The 17,395-nt window shown below is 41.4% G+C and overlaps 1 protein-coding gene across 1 annotated transcript; it reads right to left on the bottom strand.

Annotated features, from left to right (window-relative positions):
- Positions 1-5,354: 5,354 nt before the first annotated feature.
- Positions 5,355-15,751, bottom strand: LOC121366452 (the record flags this gene model as incomplete). The annotated part of the gene is made up of 4 exons (XM_041490901.1): positions 5,355-5,529; positions 7,807-7,900; positions 14,909-15,042; positions 15,591-15,751. Coding segments are annotated over 4 exons (564 nt in total), but the record flags the coding sequence as incomplete, so codon positions are not given.
- Positions 15,752-17,395: the final 1,644 nt, after the last annotated feature.

Genomic DNA, 17,395 nt, shown 5'->3' with positions numbered 1-17,395 from the left:
TTTGAAAACATTGACATTTTGTTAAACGAAAGTGTTGGATATTGTTTAATAATCATTCGTTTTTGGATTCAAATTTGGTAATTTGACCCAATTAATAGGGAAACGGGGCATGTGAGGGGGGGGGGGGTGGGGTATGGGGGTAGAAAAACCCTTCCCGACCCAAGATAAAAAAAAAGAAATTGAAATATTTTTGGGGGAACAGGCCCAATATAAACTTCGCTCAACGAGTCTATTCCCCAACCCCGTGAAATCCCGCACACGCGGACTTGGAAAAACACGATGATTTTTTATTTTTTTTATTGTTTTTTAGCAAAGGATCATTTATATGTACCCTCACACAGACAGGATATCAATCCAGGGCATTTTATATACAAGTCTGGCGCACTGACGGGAACAATCCCGCCGATGGGGATCGATCCTAGACTGACCGCGCATTTAAAAAAAACACACCATTTTTTAAAGTCTAAGTAAGGATAGAAAAAAACATATAGTCTTCATAAATGTTACGTAGTATCGAACATACCGCCCTCTTCTCTACCCCTAGAGCATTACGTAATTATTAACAATCCCCTTACATGTAACGCGTATGGGGGGTGGGTGGGGGGTGCTGGTGTATGCAAACCGTGGTCAAAATTTCAAGGCAAATCCCCAACCGACCCCTGGAAAGGTATGGATATAAATATATTTTGGAGGTATGAGACGACCCTCAATCAAGATAGTTAAATTTGTTCAAAATCACGTGAGAAGCTCAGCGCCTGCGAAAATCGCGTAAATTCCCAGTTCTACTGGCGTCCCGCTAATTGAAGAAAAACATGCTGGCCATTGGGTTTGCAGTTGACCTAGATAATGTAGATAAGCGAGCATTGCGAAACTATAGCGATGTGGTTGGCCTTTTATGTACCAAGCCGAACTGGATCATCTATTTCTAAATGCTTAAATAATAAAAATATTCCAGACACCGCAGCTTTGAAATTGAGTTTAAAAAATCAAGTCATTCCATCTTGTCTTCTTTATCAATTTTATTGTAACAAAACGTATATTCTAAACAAAAATAAGGTACTTCAAATTGTGATATAATTATTTCTGATGAACCTACTTGCACCCTTTTGAGAACACAAACTAGGAGAGCAGACCACAAGACACATGCTGGTGACTGCTGCGATCGATCAGTGACCGGACCTTACTTGGGGTGGGTGGGTGCACATTCATTCATAAAAGTTACAATGGCACGAACTAATAAGATAATTAATGAAGTGATTATGAGAGGACAACGCCGGGGTGCCTATTGCTTTTAGAATGATATCGGGGGTGCCGTTTTCTGATTGGCTAATCGATGTCAATACGCTGAGCATATTGCCGTGTGTTGTGCAATCGCGGGAATATCCCATCGAGCTAAAAATAGATCACGCGTCACCCCTCAGTCGGATAGGTCTAATAAAAGAAAAAAGAAAAAAAAATGTTTTATTTATCGACGCACTCAACACATTTTATTTACGGTTATATGGCGTCAGACATATGGTTAAGGACCACACAGATTTTGAGAGGAAACCCGCTGTCGCCACTACATGGGCTACTCTTTCCGATTAGCAGCAAGGAATCTTTTATTTGCGCTTCCCACAGGCAGGATAGCACAAACCATGGCCTTTGTTGAACCAGTTATGGATCACTCGTCGTTGCAAGTGGTTTACACCTACCCATTGAGCCTTGCGGAGCGCTCACTCAGAGGTCTAATAAGGTCACCGTTATAAATCGTAGCGTATGATAGTATCTAGTTGTGTCTGAATTTGTAATACAAACAGTCGTGTGCGAAACAGGGTCTATTGTGATCCGCTGAAATGTGTACATGGGTCTACCTAGGTCACGCTGTGTTGTGCGCGTAACTGACCGCGAGTGACTCAGTCTGTCTATTATATTAATATGGTGTTAAAATAATTATTTAAAAATCATGTCATACCTAACTAACTATACGTCTTTTTATATACGCTCATTTAAAGGTGGTATAACGTAAACAAGTCATCCGAATTGACCAAGTGTGCTGCTAGTCGTGGCAAGGTACAGCCAAACAAATAAATAATCAAAATATTATATTCATAACTAGCTGCAATATGTTTGTACAAGAAGCATAAACGTAATATATAACTTAAAACAATGAGGTTCTTCGGTCGAATTACTGAATCCGCTCGGTAGACCAAGTCTCTAATTGGATTGTCCCCCGCTCTAACCAGTACCCCACAACTGGTATGCCAAAGGCTGTGGTATGTAGTGTCCTGTTTAGTGGGGAAGTGCATATAAAAACTCCCCTGCTATTAATGGAAAACTGACAGGTTTCCTCTGACTATGTGTCACAATGAACCAAATGTTTGCCATCCAATAGCCGATGATTAATACATCAATGTGCGCTAGTAGTTAAAGAAAACACACTTTTTTTTTACTATTAATTGCTTGATTATCATACTGTTTGGCTTGAGTAAACACACGGTATCACCGAACAGCGATGCAACGGCAACAATAGCCTACCATATGAAGATGTGATGTATACAAACAAACAATCCTTAAATATGCATACATACATACATACATACATATATACATACATACATACATACATACATACATACATACATACATACACGCACGCACGCATGCACACACACATATATACATGCATACACACACATACATACATACATACATACACACATACATACATACATACATATATAAAAACATACATATATATGTACACATACACATATAAACACACATACATCCGCGCGCACATACGTACATGTACAAACATTTAAGGACTATCTGTTATTTCTTTTACGTTCATCTTGGTATGAACAAAAACAAATCATCCGCAAACGGTGTGAATAGGCGAAACCGTTCTCGCATAAGTTTGCCTGAGGCGTAGGCTGGGGGGTTCGGTCCATAAAACATGATATTGCCCGAAATGTGGTCAATAATTGTTTTATTACATAATGTCATCCATAAGACTCGTACATTCCTGCTTTGATTATCAGAATCGAATACGCCAACACTTATAATTTCCCGCAATGCGTTAAAACTGATGGGATTTAGTGACGTCACGTAATCCTATGACGTTGTATGACACGCAGAGGAATGCGGAAATAAACAGTTGAAACATTACCAAAACAAAAAATCAAATTCGAGATATTATAACTAGCAGGAGTGCCAAAATCATATTAATAGCAAAATAAAATACAAAATGTGATAAATCTGAACATACATTTATACTGAACAGTTACCGATTACGTTCAAATGCATTTTTTATTTGTAACATAAAATCCTGAGAGTGCCGATTCCAACTGCATTTTGATGTATCATGTACGTTTCTAAATCTGCGATATATTCCATACACAATTTGACGATTACTGACCTTGTTTTGTCGTATTTGCGGAAATAAACTCGGTATGAATAAAGATGTTAGTTGAAGGACAGGAAAGCGTTTGTGCTTGTTTACATTATAATTAGCAGTTGACGTTGCATTACGCTACTTTCTCGTTTATTGGATAGAATTTTGTCTCATGTTTATTTTCATTGGTCAGGGCAATATCACTTTTGATGGACCGGTGAGACCGTCTCAGGCAATATCACTATTTACGGACGGTCATGTGACTGGTTTTTGACCAAAAGAATACAGATATATTTTCATTAATATATATATATATATATATATATATATATATATATATATATATATATATATATTAATAGACGGGTTTTTGCGATTGTCGCTTATCTAAATCTACGTTCCTTGAAGCAGTTTATGACGTTGTCGATAGATGGCGTAACCGTACGGCCGCCATTAAGGGAGTTAAATTCACGCAACAATATGTGACGGCATTGCAGATGGGTGCAATTTCAGGTTTTATAACCTTTTGTGGAACGTTTTGCAAAAGCAAAACCAGTCTCTTGAATAATTCAACCTCATTTAAATAGAGGATAATAAACAAGTTCCCAGTTATTATCAAATTTATATCCCGAGCGAAATAATTTTCACTTGTCACGAGCTTTAGCGAGTGACAAATGAAAATTATTTCACGAGGGACATAAATTTGATAATAACTGGTACCGAGTTTGTTATTCTATTTATTACCCTAGGTATTTGGGGGTTTTAAAAGCCTTTATTTTCAATGTAGTCTACAACGGCTACACGTCCATGTATATAGAAACGACGTTAACTACTTTACTGTTCTGGGTATTGCTTTAACTTTGTATTTTATTCACGATTCACGGATAATTTTCAAAGCCCAAATTCTGTAAAGAATATCTATAATAAATTGCATTAAACAACCATTTTATTACAAGTTTAACACTGAAACCAGAAAGACATAAACACAAACTCTTTAAACTACGTGACGTCATTGTGTGTGCTTTGCCAAATCGTGATGACGTCACATTTAGTACCGACAAGGTGATTGGTTTGTTGGCGTCAAATCGTCCAATAGTAGTGTACGTTAAACCAATGCATGAAATTATGATTTTTATTTTCCCCGTTAAGAGTGCCTGCTGGGGCAATAAAGATTGTATATTCATATCAATATCGGTGGAAATCTGTGAATGATTAACAACATATAATAAAGCACCTATACACGCCAATACAAAAGCATAGCGAATAAATTAAACACACGCAAGTGTGAATAATTTTGATGGTTATTAAGTGAAACTTTACTGAATGCATCCTAAAATATAGAAAAGTATTTCAATTGTGTACGTTTGTAGAAAACGTGATGTACCATTTTAAAATGTTTACGTTCATCGAAAAATGAACATTTCATTTTATTTCAACTTGTTTTCGTGCTTATATCCAATTTAGGTTCAAACAAACTGACATAGGCACACACCTCAATTATCTGGGCTGTATGTCCAGGACAGGGGGTTAGTTGTTAGTGGTTAGTGGTTAGTGAGAGAGACGAGGATGTCGTGGTCTTACACCTACACACTGAGTCGTTAAAACTCGCGCATGGTGGAAGCAGGTAACGGGCTGTGAACCCTATACATACCAGGCTTATTTATGTTCGATGGCTTAACCACGACACCACCGAGACCGGATGAAATGAACAAACTCCTGTTGCTACCTTTTGACCAATGGGATGACGTTATTATTTTATGAATGTAAAATTTAATTATGTCAAAACCGGACCCTCTGTAAACCGGAATTCCCCCAAAATCGAAAATATTTCAGTCTTTTTTAAAAAATCAGTACAAAAATTAACCTCTTTAGACAGGATACCTCTTAAAACTGGTCGTTTTACTTGGTCCAGAGGGTGCACGGTTTCGACGGGTTTCACTCTACATATACACATAAAGAGAGATACACAAATACACACGGCATCACAGGTGTTATCACTTGTAAGACAGACTTTCGTGGTGAAAATTGTTTTCAGAACAGCAGCCTTGGTGAACAAAAACGCCTTGACCTCAAACAACACGACACGGTTGTCGCCATCTGGATGAGTTGGGTGAGCTATCCACACATCCTTTCCCTTGATCGTACTTTTGCATCTGTTAAATAGCATTAAACAATTAAACTAAGCTACATAATACACGTACGTACACACCGACACGTACACAATGACACAGAAGCAGACTTGTACATAATGACGCGTACACAATCACACACACACACACACACACACACACACACACACACACACACACACAGACAGAGACAGAGAGAGAGAGAGAGAGAGAGAGGAGAGAGAGAGAGGAGAGAGAGAGAGGCGGGGAGAGATACGTGTACAGTCACACACACACCACACACACACACACACACACAGACAGGAGAGGAGAGAGGAGAGAGAGAGAATGAGGAGAGGAGGAGAGAGAGAGAGGAGCCCGATAGAGGGGAGAGAGAGAAGAGAGAGAGGGGGGGGGGGGCGGAGGGGAGGGGGAGAGGTGAGAGACTGAGAGAGAGAGAGAGAGAGAGAGAGGAGAGAGAGAGAGAGAGAGAGATAGAGAGAGGACGTGTACACAGACACATACACACACACACACACAAAACACACATAGACAGAGAGAGATACAGAGACAGAAAGAGACAGAGACGTGTACAGAGTCACACACACACACACACACACACACACACACACACACACACACGTGGAAATTGTATATATATGTATGTATGTATGTATATATATATATATATATATATATATATATATATATATATATATATATATGTATGTATGTATGTATGTATGTATGTATGTATGTATGTATGTATGTGTGTGTGTGTGTGTGTGTATGTATGTATGTATGTATGTATGTGTATATATATATATATATATATATATATATATATATATATATATATATATATATATATATGTATCACACTGAAGCTGATACTCTACAAGTTACTAATATGCATGTAAATCTAATTTAGTTTTTTGCGACATGTGGCTAAATTCACCACGGTGGGTCACATATACTGATTTCAGTAACAAAGATTAAGTAGATATGTACCAGAGATAGAGAGAAACAGAAACAGACGGAGACAGAGTATATACCACAGCAGATCTGATGTACTATTCATGGGACACTCTTTCGAAAGTGATAGAAACAAAACCAAAACTCAGTGGCGATTGGTTTCTTGACCTATTAAGCCTTGGTCAGACCGAGCTACGACGTCGATCGATGGGCAATCTGATTAAAATTATCTCTACTGGGTCTACCAGTAGATGTAACAGCATTGCGTGGACTCCCATGCTCAGGTGACATTTCATCTATAAATAACAATTTAAATATCGACCAATTACACTTCGCCTTTTATAGCGTTATTCGGGAGCATACAAATTCTAAAAATATCGGGCGATACTATTTATGCAATAGGCGAACTTGTTGGTCAATTTCAACATTGATAAAACAGGGGGAAAGTGCAGTAATAAACACTGGATTATATACTAGTATAAACAGATTTTATGGCTATACCATCACGGTTTGTTTTTCGTCTTGAAACTAATTTTATATACAATTTTATATTGCAATTAGTTTCCGGCATACGTAATTCACCCGAATCATTTCGTATATCCTCGGCATAATCCCGAATGTTTTCAAACTGTTTTCAAATCAATGGCATGATTTTGCAAGTAAGGTTTTGATGGGTCGAACGAAAGGTCAACTGGACATGAGCTCCAACGGGCTGCTGTTAGATCCACATATAATAGTGGAGCTAATTTTAATTAGATTGTGCGATGGGGTGAGATTCTAGATATCTATGATTGTCACGACTCGGCTACGATATTACAATCTTAGTTGTGTGGTCACACTGGAAACGATGGGTTTGCGACGCATCTGAGACAATCTGGTCAGGTAGATAAACATTTCTGAAATAAATCTGAAGTTGAACGCACGACCATCGCACGACTATCGCACAACCTTGTGGGAAGGTCATGCGACGTCTTTAATTAATATTTCCAGGTGAGAGCATGTGAAAATGTCGTACGATTAGCCGCGACGTCGCACGGCGTCGTGCGATGTCGTACGACATTCTACAATACCGGGAATCGCAATGAAAAACCGTCAAGACGTCGTGCGAGGACCTCCGATGGCTGCGACGTTGTGCAATGTCGCACGATTACGCACGATTCACCCCCGATGGTCCGCGATCACCCGAAATTCACCCATCGCAGGTGATCGTACGACATCTTAAGGCCGGTGTGACCATAGCTTCATGTAATCACTCTACCACTGAACTACACACTGTCTCTAGGCAACAGTTCAGCAAAGAAATCTCCAGCTCGTACCTTAAAGAAGTTTATAAAATCAAGTACTTACCCATTTTCAAGAATTTTGAAACTTTGGTACATTTCATCCGCTTCTATTTTGCCGTTATTGAATTTGACTTCTTTCAAAAACAATTTGCTGAATTCTGACAGAAAATATAAATATAATGCGTTACCCCCTAGAAATTTTGATAAAATCCACTAACCATGGGACTAGTGATTTTATAAATTTACTAGCGACGATTAAAAATTCACTAGCCCTTCTTTACATAATACAATTTTACTAAATAATCGGATATGTCTTCTAAAGAGGGAGAAAGAGCTTAAAAACACTAACATTGGGGGGTTTGGGTGGAGGCAGGATATTCATATTTATAAAATAGACTTAACTGCAACATTTGACTTCGGGCATGGCAATAGTTGTTATTTACTAGCCCAACATTGAATATCACTAGCCATGGGAGTGGATATACCATAATCAAGAGGCTCTTCACAATTACATAATATTAATTGTTTAGGTCATGATTTTCTTCCATATTAGTATTACATAAATACAGAAAGAAGGAAGAAACAAAAAAAACAAAGCGACAATCACAGGAGAGAAACACACGCACACATACGGACATACGCTGGGAAAAGGATTGAATGAATGAGTGAATACAGCACCAAGGGAAATCAGCTAGTGTGCTTTAGACGAAGGGATGTGGATGAACAAAAGTCAGTACAAACATTTTGTGAACAGATCTATGGAGCTATCATAAATACTGAATGAATAATTAAAATATATTTGTATTATTTTATTTCATGAATGAGATAGAGAGAATGAGATAGTAATTGACAGAGAGAAATAAATAAACAACCAGATAGGGAAGTAGGGGTAGAGATAATGCGAATATTTGTTCCATCATTGATGGACGAGTCCGTGGGTGAGGGCAGATAATTGTGGGAACGCCCGCCTCATAGGCATTTGAGTGAGCGAGAGAGAGAGAGAGAGAGAGAGAGAGAGAGAGAGAGAGAGAGAGAGAGAGAGAGAGAGAGAGAGAGAGAGAGAGAGGGAGAGAGGCAGAGACAGACATACATACATACAAACAGAGACACAGAGAGACATAATGAGAGACATGACAGATTGAAAACGCTCAAGACCTATGAGGGAAACCCGTATGGTCAGGTACGGTGAAGGACAGTTTACAGCGTGCACATACCTCGCCATACGGTTAAGATGAAGGAAAGTTATCAATGTCAACATACCTGACGTTACGGTTAAGATGAATGACAGTTTTTAACATGGACATATCTGACGTTACGATTAAGATGAGGGACAGTTTACAATGTGGACATATCCGACCACACGGTTAAGATGAAGGAACATTTTCAATGTGGACATATCTGACTTTCCGATTACGATGAAAGGCTGTTTTCAATATGGACATATCCGACGATACGATTAAGTTGAAAGACAGTTTTTAATGTGGACATACCTGACCCTATGAGTAAAAGGCCTGTCACACCTAGCCGAATTGGCTCGCCGGAGCTATACCGGAGCACAAATTTGGCGATTTTCGAGGATCGGTACTAGTACGGCAGCGCAACGGTATCACATCGCTAAGAACGGTAGTACATCGTCAGGACATCGTCAGAACATCGGCGAACAAATTAACAACGGCAGGCGACGGTATACATTTTTGAACATGCTAGCAACAGGACTACAACGGCAGTACAACGGCAGTACTCCGGTATGGATCGGCGGCTCTCCGGTGGCCTCAATGTATACCGTACTGGTGACTCAGTTGGCACTTCACCAGGTCCAGCCCAGAAGGAGGAGAAGAAGAAGAAGAAGAAGACCTCAAGTACCTCGAGCAATCTGGGTGAGACCATGGATCAGCAGGCGTCGTCAGTTTGGCATGTATGACCAGCTGCTGGTGGAGCTCCGCAGAGAGGACCAGAGGGCCTTCAAGAACTTCCTCAGAATGCCCCCAGAGATGTACGATGAGCTGGTACAGCGAGTTGGTCCCAGGATCACCAAACAAAAAACCTGGTATAAGGAGCCCCTGGATCCTGGTCTGAAGATTGCCATCACTCTGCGCCACATCGCCTCTGGGACCAAGTACGCGGCCATGAAGTTTGGTTGGAGGGTACCCGACAACACCCAGTCACTGGCCGTGAGAGAAATTTGTTAAGCCATCATTGACGAGTACCTGGACGAGGCAATGACCTGCCCCACAACCCCTGAAGGCTTGCGTGAGCTCTCAAACAAGTTCATGGAGAAGTGGAACTTCCCACATATTTGTGGTGCCCTTGATGGCAAGCACGTTGCCTGCAAGGCTCCTCAAAAGAGTGGTTCCGTGTATTATAATTACAAGGGGTTCTACTCTATCGTGCTCATGGCACTGGTAGATGCGGACTACAAATTCCTCTGGGCAGATGTGGGTAGTCCCGGAGCCTCGTCTGACGCCCAGATCTACAACGAATCTGAACTCAAAGAAAAGGCTGAAGATGGAACCATTGGCTTCCCTGCTCCAGATCCTCTTCCTAATGACTACACGGATGTGCCATACTTCTTTGTCGTTGATGACGCGTTTGGCCTACGGAAGCACATGATGAAGCCATACACCTTCCATGGTCTTACAGATGAAGAGAGGATCTTCACTTACAGACTGTCCCGAGCCCGGAGGGTTGTTGAAAATGCCTTTGCATTCTGGCAAACTGCTTCCAGATTTTGCTTACCACAATGCAACACCACCCATCCACCGTCTAGATCATCGTGAAGGCATGCATTGTTCTCCACAACTTGATGAGGATGAGGAATCCAACACTATAGAACCAGCAGCTAGACCGTATGGAGAATGTCAACAGGGACTTCATCCCAGGAGCGTGGAGGCAGGGCAGAAACCTACAGGGCATCCATGTCGTGGCCGGCTCCAACACCTCCAGCAAGGAAGGGAAGAAGCAGCGGAACCTGATCAAACATTGGGCCAACTCCGAAGCCGGTTCTGTGCCATGGCAAGACAGGATGTTGTAGAGGAGATGTGATTGTCATAATAAAATATTTCTACACTCTAACAACAGTGTTTAGAAAGTGAAGGCAACATGTGTTTAGATGGTTTATGTTTAGATATTAAATATTTGGTGGTTAGATTTAGAAATTGAACATTTAATGTTTACATATTTGACATGTTTAGAGATTAAACGCTTTAGATTTCTGACAAACGTTTAATCTCTAAACATGTCAAATATCTAAACACCAAATGTTCAATTTCTAAACACCAAATGTTCAATTTCTAATCCTTGTTACTTGATATTTAATCTGATATACAATTCACACATCTTCTTTATAATTTTGCAATTGCCAACAGTGTTAAATTGTACCTTTAATAAAATAATATACTGAAAGAAGATCCATTGGAAGCAAGGTTCAGACATAGTAAGTTGAAAATAGCAGACTCGCTTTTATTGAGTATGTTCATGAAAAGTGTAGGATAGTGTAGTGCACATGGTATAACACCAGATTTAAGATGACAACACTTTTATTAAAATACAACACATACAACGATGATGATATCTACAGTAAAGACACATGGCACCACACACAGTCACTATCTGCACTATCCGTACTGGCTCACAGTCACTATCCATTATACTGGTCTTGTGGTGGTGGAGTGTCCATTGGCCCTTCAGCATCGTTCAGGAGGATTGTGTCCAACGCTGCCGAAAGGTTTGAAATGTTCCCCAAATTAATGCTACCAGCCAAGAAGGGGAGCGGCGAGTGCAGTGTCGCTGCAGCTGAACTCGAAATACAGGACACGGAGGAAGAAGAGGATCGAGGTTGCTGCTGTTGCTCCTCCTGCTGTTGCAAATAGGACACGGTGGAGGAGGGCTGCTGTGTACGCTGCCGCGGCTGCAGGATAGTGTGGGTTGGAGGAGGCAGCATCTGGTACTGCTGGGGCTGCTGGTGCAGGTCGGGCTGCTGGAAGTACCTCTCCATGTACTCCGGTGTCTGGGTGTTCCACACTGAAGAAGGTGGTGGCTGGTGTTTCCACATGGCAGGCATTGGCTGGTACTGCTCAGATGGGGATGGGGATGAGGCGGCGCCAAACGCAGGTGCTGAAGATGGCCGCACTGACTGAGGGATGTTGGGGGTTGCCAGGGTCGGCCTCATGGGCGGTATCTCCATGTCCTCCTCGTCACTGTCCACCAGCATGAGGTCAGACAGCCCCTGGTTGATGTCCCTCATTGCCGTCTTGTACTTCTTATGAGACATGGTGAGAAGACTGTCCTTGACGTAGTTGGCGAAGGCGCTGCGAGCAGAGGGCTTGACGGGGTGGCGCTGTGCTGTGAGGTCCTTTAGGAGCTCCCCTGACTGCTGGACGCTCTCCTGTAGGGTGGAGAGGAGGGGGATGTCCGGGTCTTACTGGGGACGCCGCTGCTTGCGTGAAGAGGTAGGGGTAGGGGTGTCCAGCTCCACGGCGGCAGCTCCAACCTCAGCACAGGCAGCCTGAGCAGCTTCGAGGTCACCAGCATGAGCCTCAATGGTAGCCTTCAACTGTAAAGACAAATGTAGAAAATCATAATTTAAATGAATGCAAACATTAATGCAATAATGCACATTTGATTGTCATAAAATGTTGAAAATCAGAACTAAAATGAATGCAAAAAATATGTCACTGTCATGAAATTGAATTAAAATTGTAGTATACTTACACTTTTCATGGGCACAGCCTTGGTGCACTGGACCACCTTCTGGAACTTTAGCCGCTTCAGAAGCCAGGACTCCCTTTCAGTCAAGCGTTGTGCACCAGAGCCACTCTTGGTCTTGAGGAGCTTGGTGTGCGTGTCACGGGCAGAGGAGTACCAGGTGAAAATGTTCTCGTACGACTTTCCCACAAGGGCAGCCTGGTCCTCCCACAGCTTCTTCTTCTTGTCCCGGCACTTGTAGCCAGGGGCTTGGGGTGTTGGTGAAGTGTTCTTGCCACGACCTCGTCGGCCCTTGGGAGATTGGGAGTCGGCTTCGCCTTCTTCTTAGGAGGTGACTTAGTAGGTCCCTTCCACTTGGATGGCATGGCCTGAACGTAGTAGTTGTAGTAGTATTAGTCACTGTTGTCAGCTCGGCGTCTACGGCAGGAATGGTGAGGTTCTCCAAGAGGGGCCCATATTTATACAGATTGGTATCACATCGCTAGCACTTCAGTAGTGCATCAGCAGTACAACAGCAGCGCCTCGGTATAACATCGGCGGCGCATCGGTAACACTAAGGTGACAGAAAAGTTGTATTCGGTAGCACATCGGCTCGTACATCGGTAGGACAATGGTAGAACAACGGTATTACAACGGGAACGCCGGTACTACATCGGCATTGCTACGGCCAATTCTGATTTTTCAAGTGCTTTCTCGACGGAGGTCTGCCGATTTTCTCGCCGTTGTTAATTGTGTGCTCCGGTTTATTCCCGGCGAAGTACATCGGTAGTGTGTGACAGGCCCTTACGTCGAAGTAGTTCACATACCTGACTCTATAGTTAAGGTGAATTACAGTTTTTAACGTGCATGTACCTGACTCTGTGGTTAAGATAAAGGACAGAGTTCAACGTGCATGTACCAGACCTTACAGGTAAGTTGGAGGACAGCGTTCAACGTGCATGTACTTGACCTTATAGGTAAGTTGGAGGAAATCGTTAAGCATGCATGCACCTGACCTTACAGGTAAGTTGGAGGACAGCGTTCAAGGTGCATGTACCTGACCTTACAGGTAAGTTGGAGGACAGCGTTCAACGTGCATGTACCTGACCTTACAGGTAAGATGGAGGACAGCGTTCAACGTGCATGTACCTGACCTTACAGGTAAGTTGGAAGACAGCGTTCAACGTGCGTGTACCTGACCTTACAGGTAAGTTGGAGGACAGCGTTCAGCGTGCGTGTACCTGACCTTACAGGTAAGTTGGAGGACAGCGTTCAACGTGCGTGTACCTGACCTTACAGGTAAGTTGGAGGACAGCGTTCAACGTGCATGTATCTGACCTTACAGGTAAGTTGGAGGACAGCGTTCAGCGTGCATGTACCTGACCTTACAGGTAAGTTGGAGGACAGCGTTCAGCGTGCATGTACCTGACCGTACAGGTAAGTTGGAGGACAGCGTTCAGCGTGCATATACCTGACATTACAGGTAAGTTGGAGGACAGCAGTCAACGTTCATGTACCTGGCATTGCAGGTAAGATGGAGGACAGCGTTCAACGTGCATGCACCTGACCTTACAGGTAAGTCGGAGGACAGCGTTCAACGTGCATGTACCTGACCTTACAGGTAAGATGGAGGACAGCGTTCGACGTGCATGTACCTGACCTCACAAGTGAGTTGGAGGACAGCGTTCAACGTGCATGTACCTGACCTTACAGGTAAGATGGAGGACAGCGTTCAAAGTGCATGTACCTGACCTTACAGGTAAGTTGGAGGACAGCGTTCAACGTTCATGTACCTGGCCCTACAGGTAAGATGGAGGACAGCGTTCAACGTGCATGCACCTGACCTTACAGGTAAGTTGGAGGACAGCGTTCAGCGTGCATGTACCTGACCTTACAGGTAAGTTGGAGGACAGCGTTCAGCGTGCATCTACCTGACCTTACAGGTAAGTTGGAGACAGCGTTCGACGCTCTTTTACCTGACCTTACATGTAATTTGGAGGACAGCGTTCAACGTGCATGTACCTGACCTTTCAGGTAAGTTGGAGGACAGCGTTCGGCGTGCATGTATCTGCCCTTACAGGTATGTTGGAGGACAGTTTTCAACGTGCACATATCTGACTCTATGGTTAAGATGAAGGACATTTTTCAACGTGCACATATCTGAGCCTACCGTTAAGTTGAATGACCGTTCTCAATGTGGACATATCTGACGTTACGATTAAGATGAAGAACAGTTTTCAATGTGGACATACCTGACGTTATGGTTAAGATAAATGATAGATTTCAATGTGGACATACCTAACCATATGGTTACGTTGAGGGAGTGATTTTGCCATACGTTATGTGGACATGCTGGACGATGCGATTAAGATGAAGGATAGTTTTCAATGTGGACATATCTGACGTTACGATTAAGATGAAGGAAGGGTTTCTTTTTTTTCTACATTGACGCTATAGTGGTCAAAAGAACTGGGTGGACATACCTGACCCTACGGTTAAGGTGAAGGACAGTTTTTGTCCGACATTAACGCTGCTGCCAGGTGTAGCGTCATCAACTTGGACAGAAAGTGTAACTGGCGAAAACTCTTCCTTTATGCTCGTGATTCCCAGATTAGCCCTAAAAGTAAAACAGATCAGTGATATGGAATGAAGGATATGTTTTGTTTAACGACGCACTCAACACAATTTATTTACGGTTATATGGCGTCAGACGTTAAGGATGACACAAATATTGATAGAGGAAACCCGCTGTCGCCACTTCATGGGCTACTCTATTCGATCAGCAGCAAGGTATCTTTTATATTTGTATATGCACCATCCCACAGACAGGATAGTACATACCACGGCCTGTGTTACACCAGTTGTGGAGCATTAGCTGGAACAGTAATATGGAATGCATGCTTTATTATTTATATTTTATACAGAGAGAGAGAGAGAGAGAGAGAGAGAGAGAGAGAGAGAGAGAGAGAGAGAGAGAGAGAGAGAGAGAGAGAGAGAGAGAGAGAGAGAGAGAGAGAGAGAGAGAGAGAGAGGGGGGGGGGGGGGATTTAGCGCCAGCACTAAGCTACGAGTATCACTAAGACAAAAACATCTTCACATCACTGAGAGTTAGAGAGTTCACCACAAAATAAAATTGTGTAATGGAATTACTTATGGGAATCTTACTTGGCCAGATTGACAGTGCGTATGTCGGAAGTGACTGAAATGCCTGAAGCGTCAAAGTAACACATGACAGTGACGATCTCGTCAAGTGAACTGGTGAAGTCTTCGTTATGTTGAATAACAAAGTCACGCTTGTACACTGTGTATTGCGTATTGTCAATCGTCTGAGAAAATACAACAATAATAACATACATAAATAGGCTAATAATATCTCTCTCTCTCTCTTTCTCTCTCTCTCTCTCTCTCTCTCTCTCTCTCTCTCTCTCTCTCTCTCTCTCTCTCTCTCTCTGTGTGTGTATGTGTGTGTGTGTGTGTGTCTCACTATGTGTGTGTGTGTGTGTGTATATGGTCACAACCATGTGACTATACCCATAGGGCCATTTTTAAAATCGTCATATATAATCTAACATTTTCTGGCATTGGAAGGAAGTATCTCTTGGGGATGTAAACCTAATAAAATATTGCTGAGTTGTATTTACATGTTTGGTATACAACACTTCAAAACCATTCCACAAACTGATTTCTAAATACGTGAAAAAGAGGGAACATTCATACCTTATCCATCAGATTATAATACATTCTGACATTTTTATTTTATACCATTAAAGAATGATTATTGTTGCTACTTTATCATGATACAATTTTATTAATGTCAGTAATTTACATAGTATTTTTTTTTTTTTTAGTTTGACCATAAATATGTAGCCCAACCAATGTAACACCCGTAATGGAAAAAGAAGACAAGTTGTGTTATATTATTTAGTTTTGATGGTACAAAGACAATATTTTATTTCTTCCTTATACTCTTGATTACTATTAATATGAAATGAGTTCAGGAATTACCTGTCAAATTGAACCGATTTTCCAGCGTTACGGGTGTTACACATTTGAAACGTTATGGGTGTTACACATTATGTCATTTTAAGTTTTTACTTAAGTAAAATCATAAAAATAAATTTTAAATTCATAACTAAGTATAAATGTATATAGTTGTTTACATTATTGTAGCTTACTATCAACAATGGCGTTTAGAAGAAAAAAATAAACTGATATATATGAAACTGTTGTGCAAAAATCCATACGGATCTACTATAAAACATTAGCATGATCCGAAATGAATTGGCTGTACACATTTTATAATTCTAAGCAAGAAAATGTATGTAAAGTACAATATAATAATTATGAAAGGTTATATTGGCCGAAATGTTTTACAAAATATCTAAACACTCAAGATAATCCCTTTAACGGCAAGGCAGTTTATATGTCAGTTCAATATATTTTAATGTTTCTTTCAAATTATGTTGTTTTGGTAAGTCCTGAAGGTGACACTTGTCAATCATTAAAAGTCTAAAAAAAAAAAAAAAAAAAAAAAAAAAAATCAGACACGCCATCTGACAATGTCAATCGGCGAAGTGTATTCATGATTCAAAGAAGATAACCCCCAGTCAATATTGGGGGTACAATTGTTTTTGAACTCCGTCCTATTCACGTGCTTCCAGCAGCCGACGTGCCAAAAAACCAGTGTCTTTGTTTATATCACGAGAATATCATTATGATTCTTGATTGTCTGTCCAAGAAGGCCTCAAATGCGTTTCATCCATATTCACAAGAGTTCATTGCTCGATGTGTTTGTGATGCAACATCAAAAACATGCATGAATAATGACTGTGAAACATGCTGTGATGGGAAACTATTGAATCGAAGGCCACCAGAATAACCCGAGATCATGAAGCTTCTATCAGTGGGTCAAGTTTGATGCAAAGTTTGAGAAACAACTTCAACAGGGTACTGTACGTGCACCTATGTTA

This window comes from Gigantopelta aegis, unplaced genomic scaffold, assembly GCF_016097555.1.
Source record: "Gigantopelta aegis isolate Gae_Host unplaced genomic scaffold, Gae_host_genome ctg5754_pilon_pilon:::debris, whole genome shotgun sequence".
In the NCBI taxonomy this organism is placed as follows: Eukaryota; Metazoa; Mollusca; class Gastropoda; order Neomphalida; family Peltospiridae; genus Gigantopelta; species Gigantopelta aegis.
Note: the sequence above shows the minus strand (reverse complement) of the source record. Positions and strands in the feature narration are given on the sequence as shown.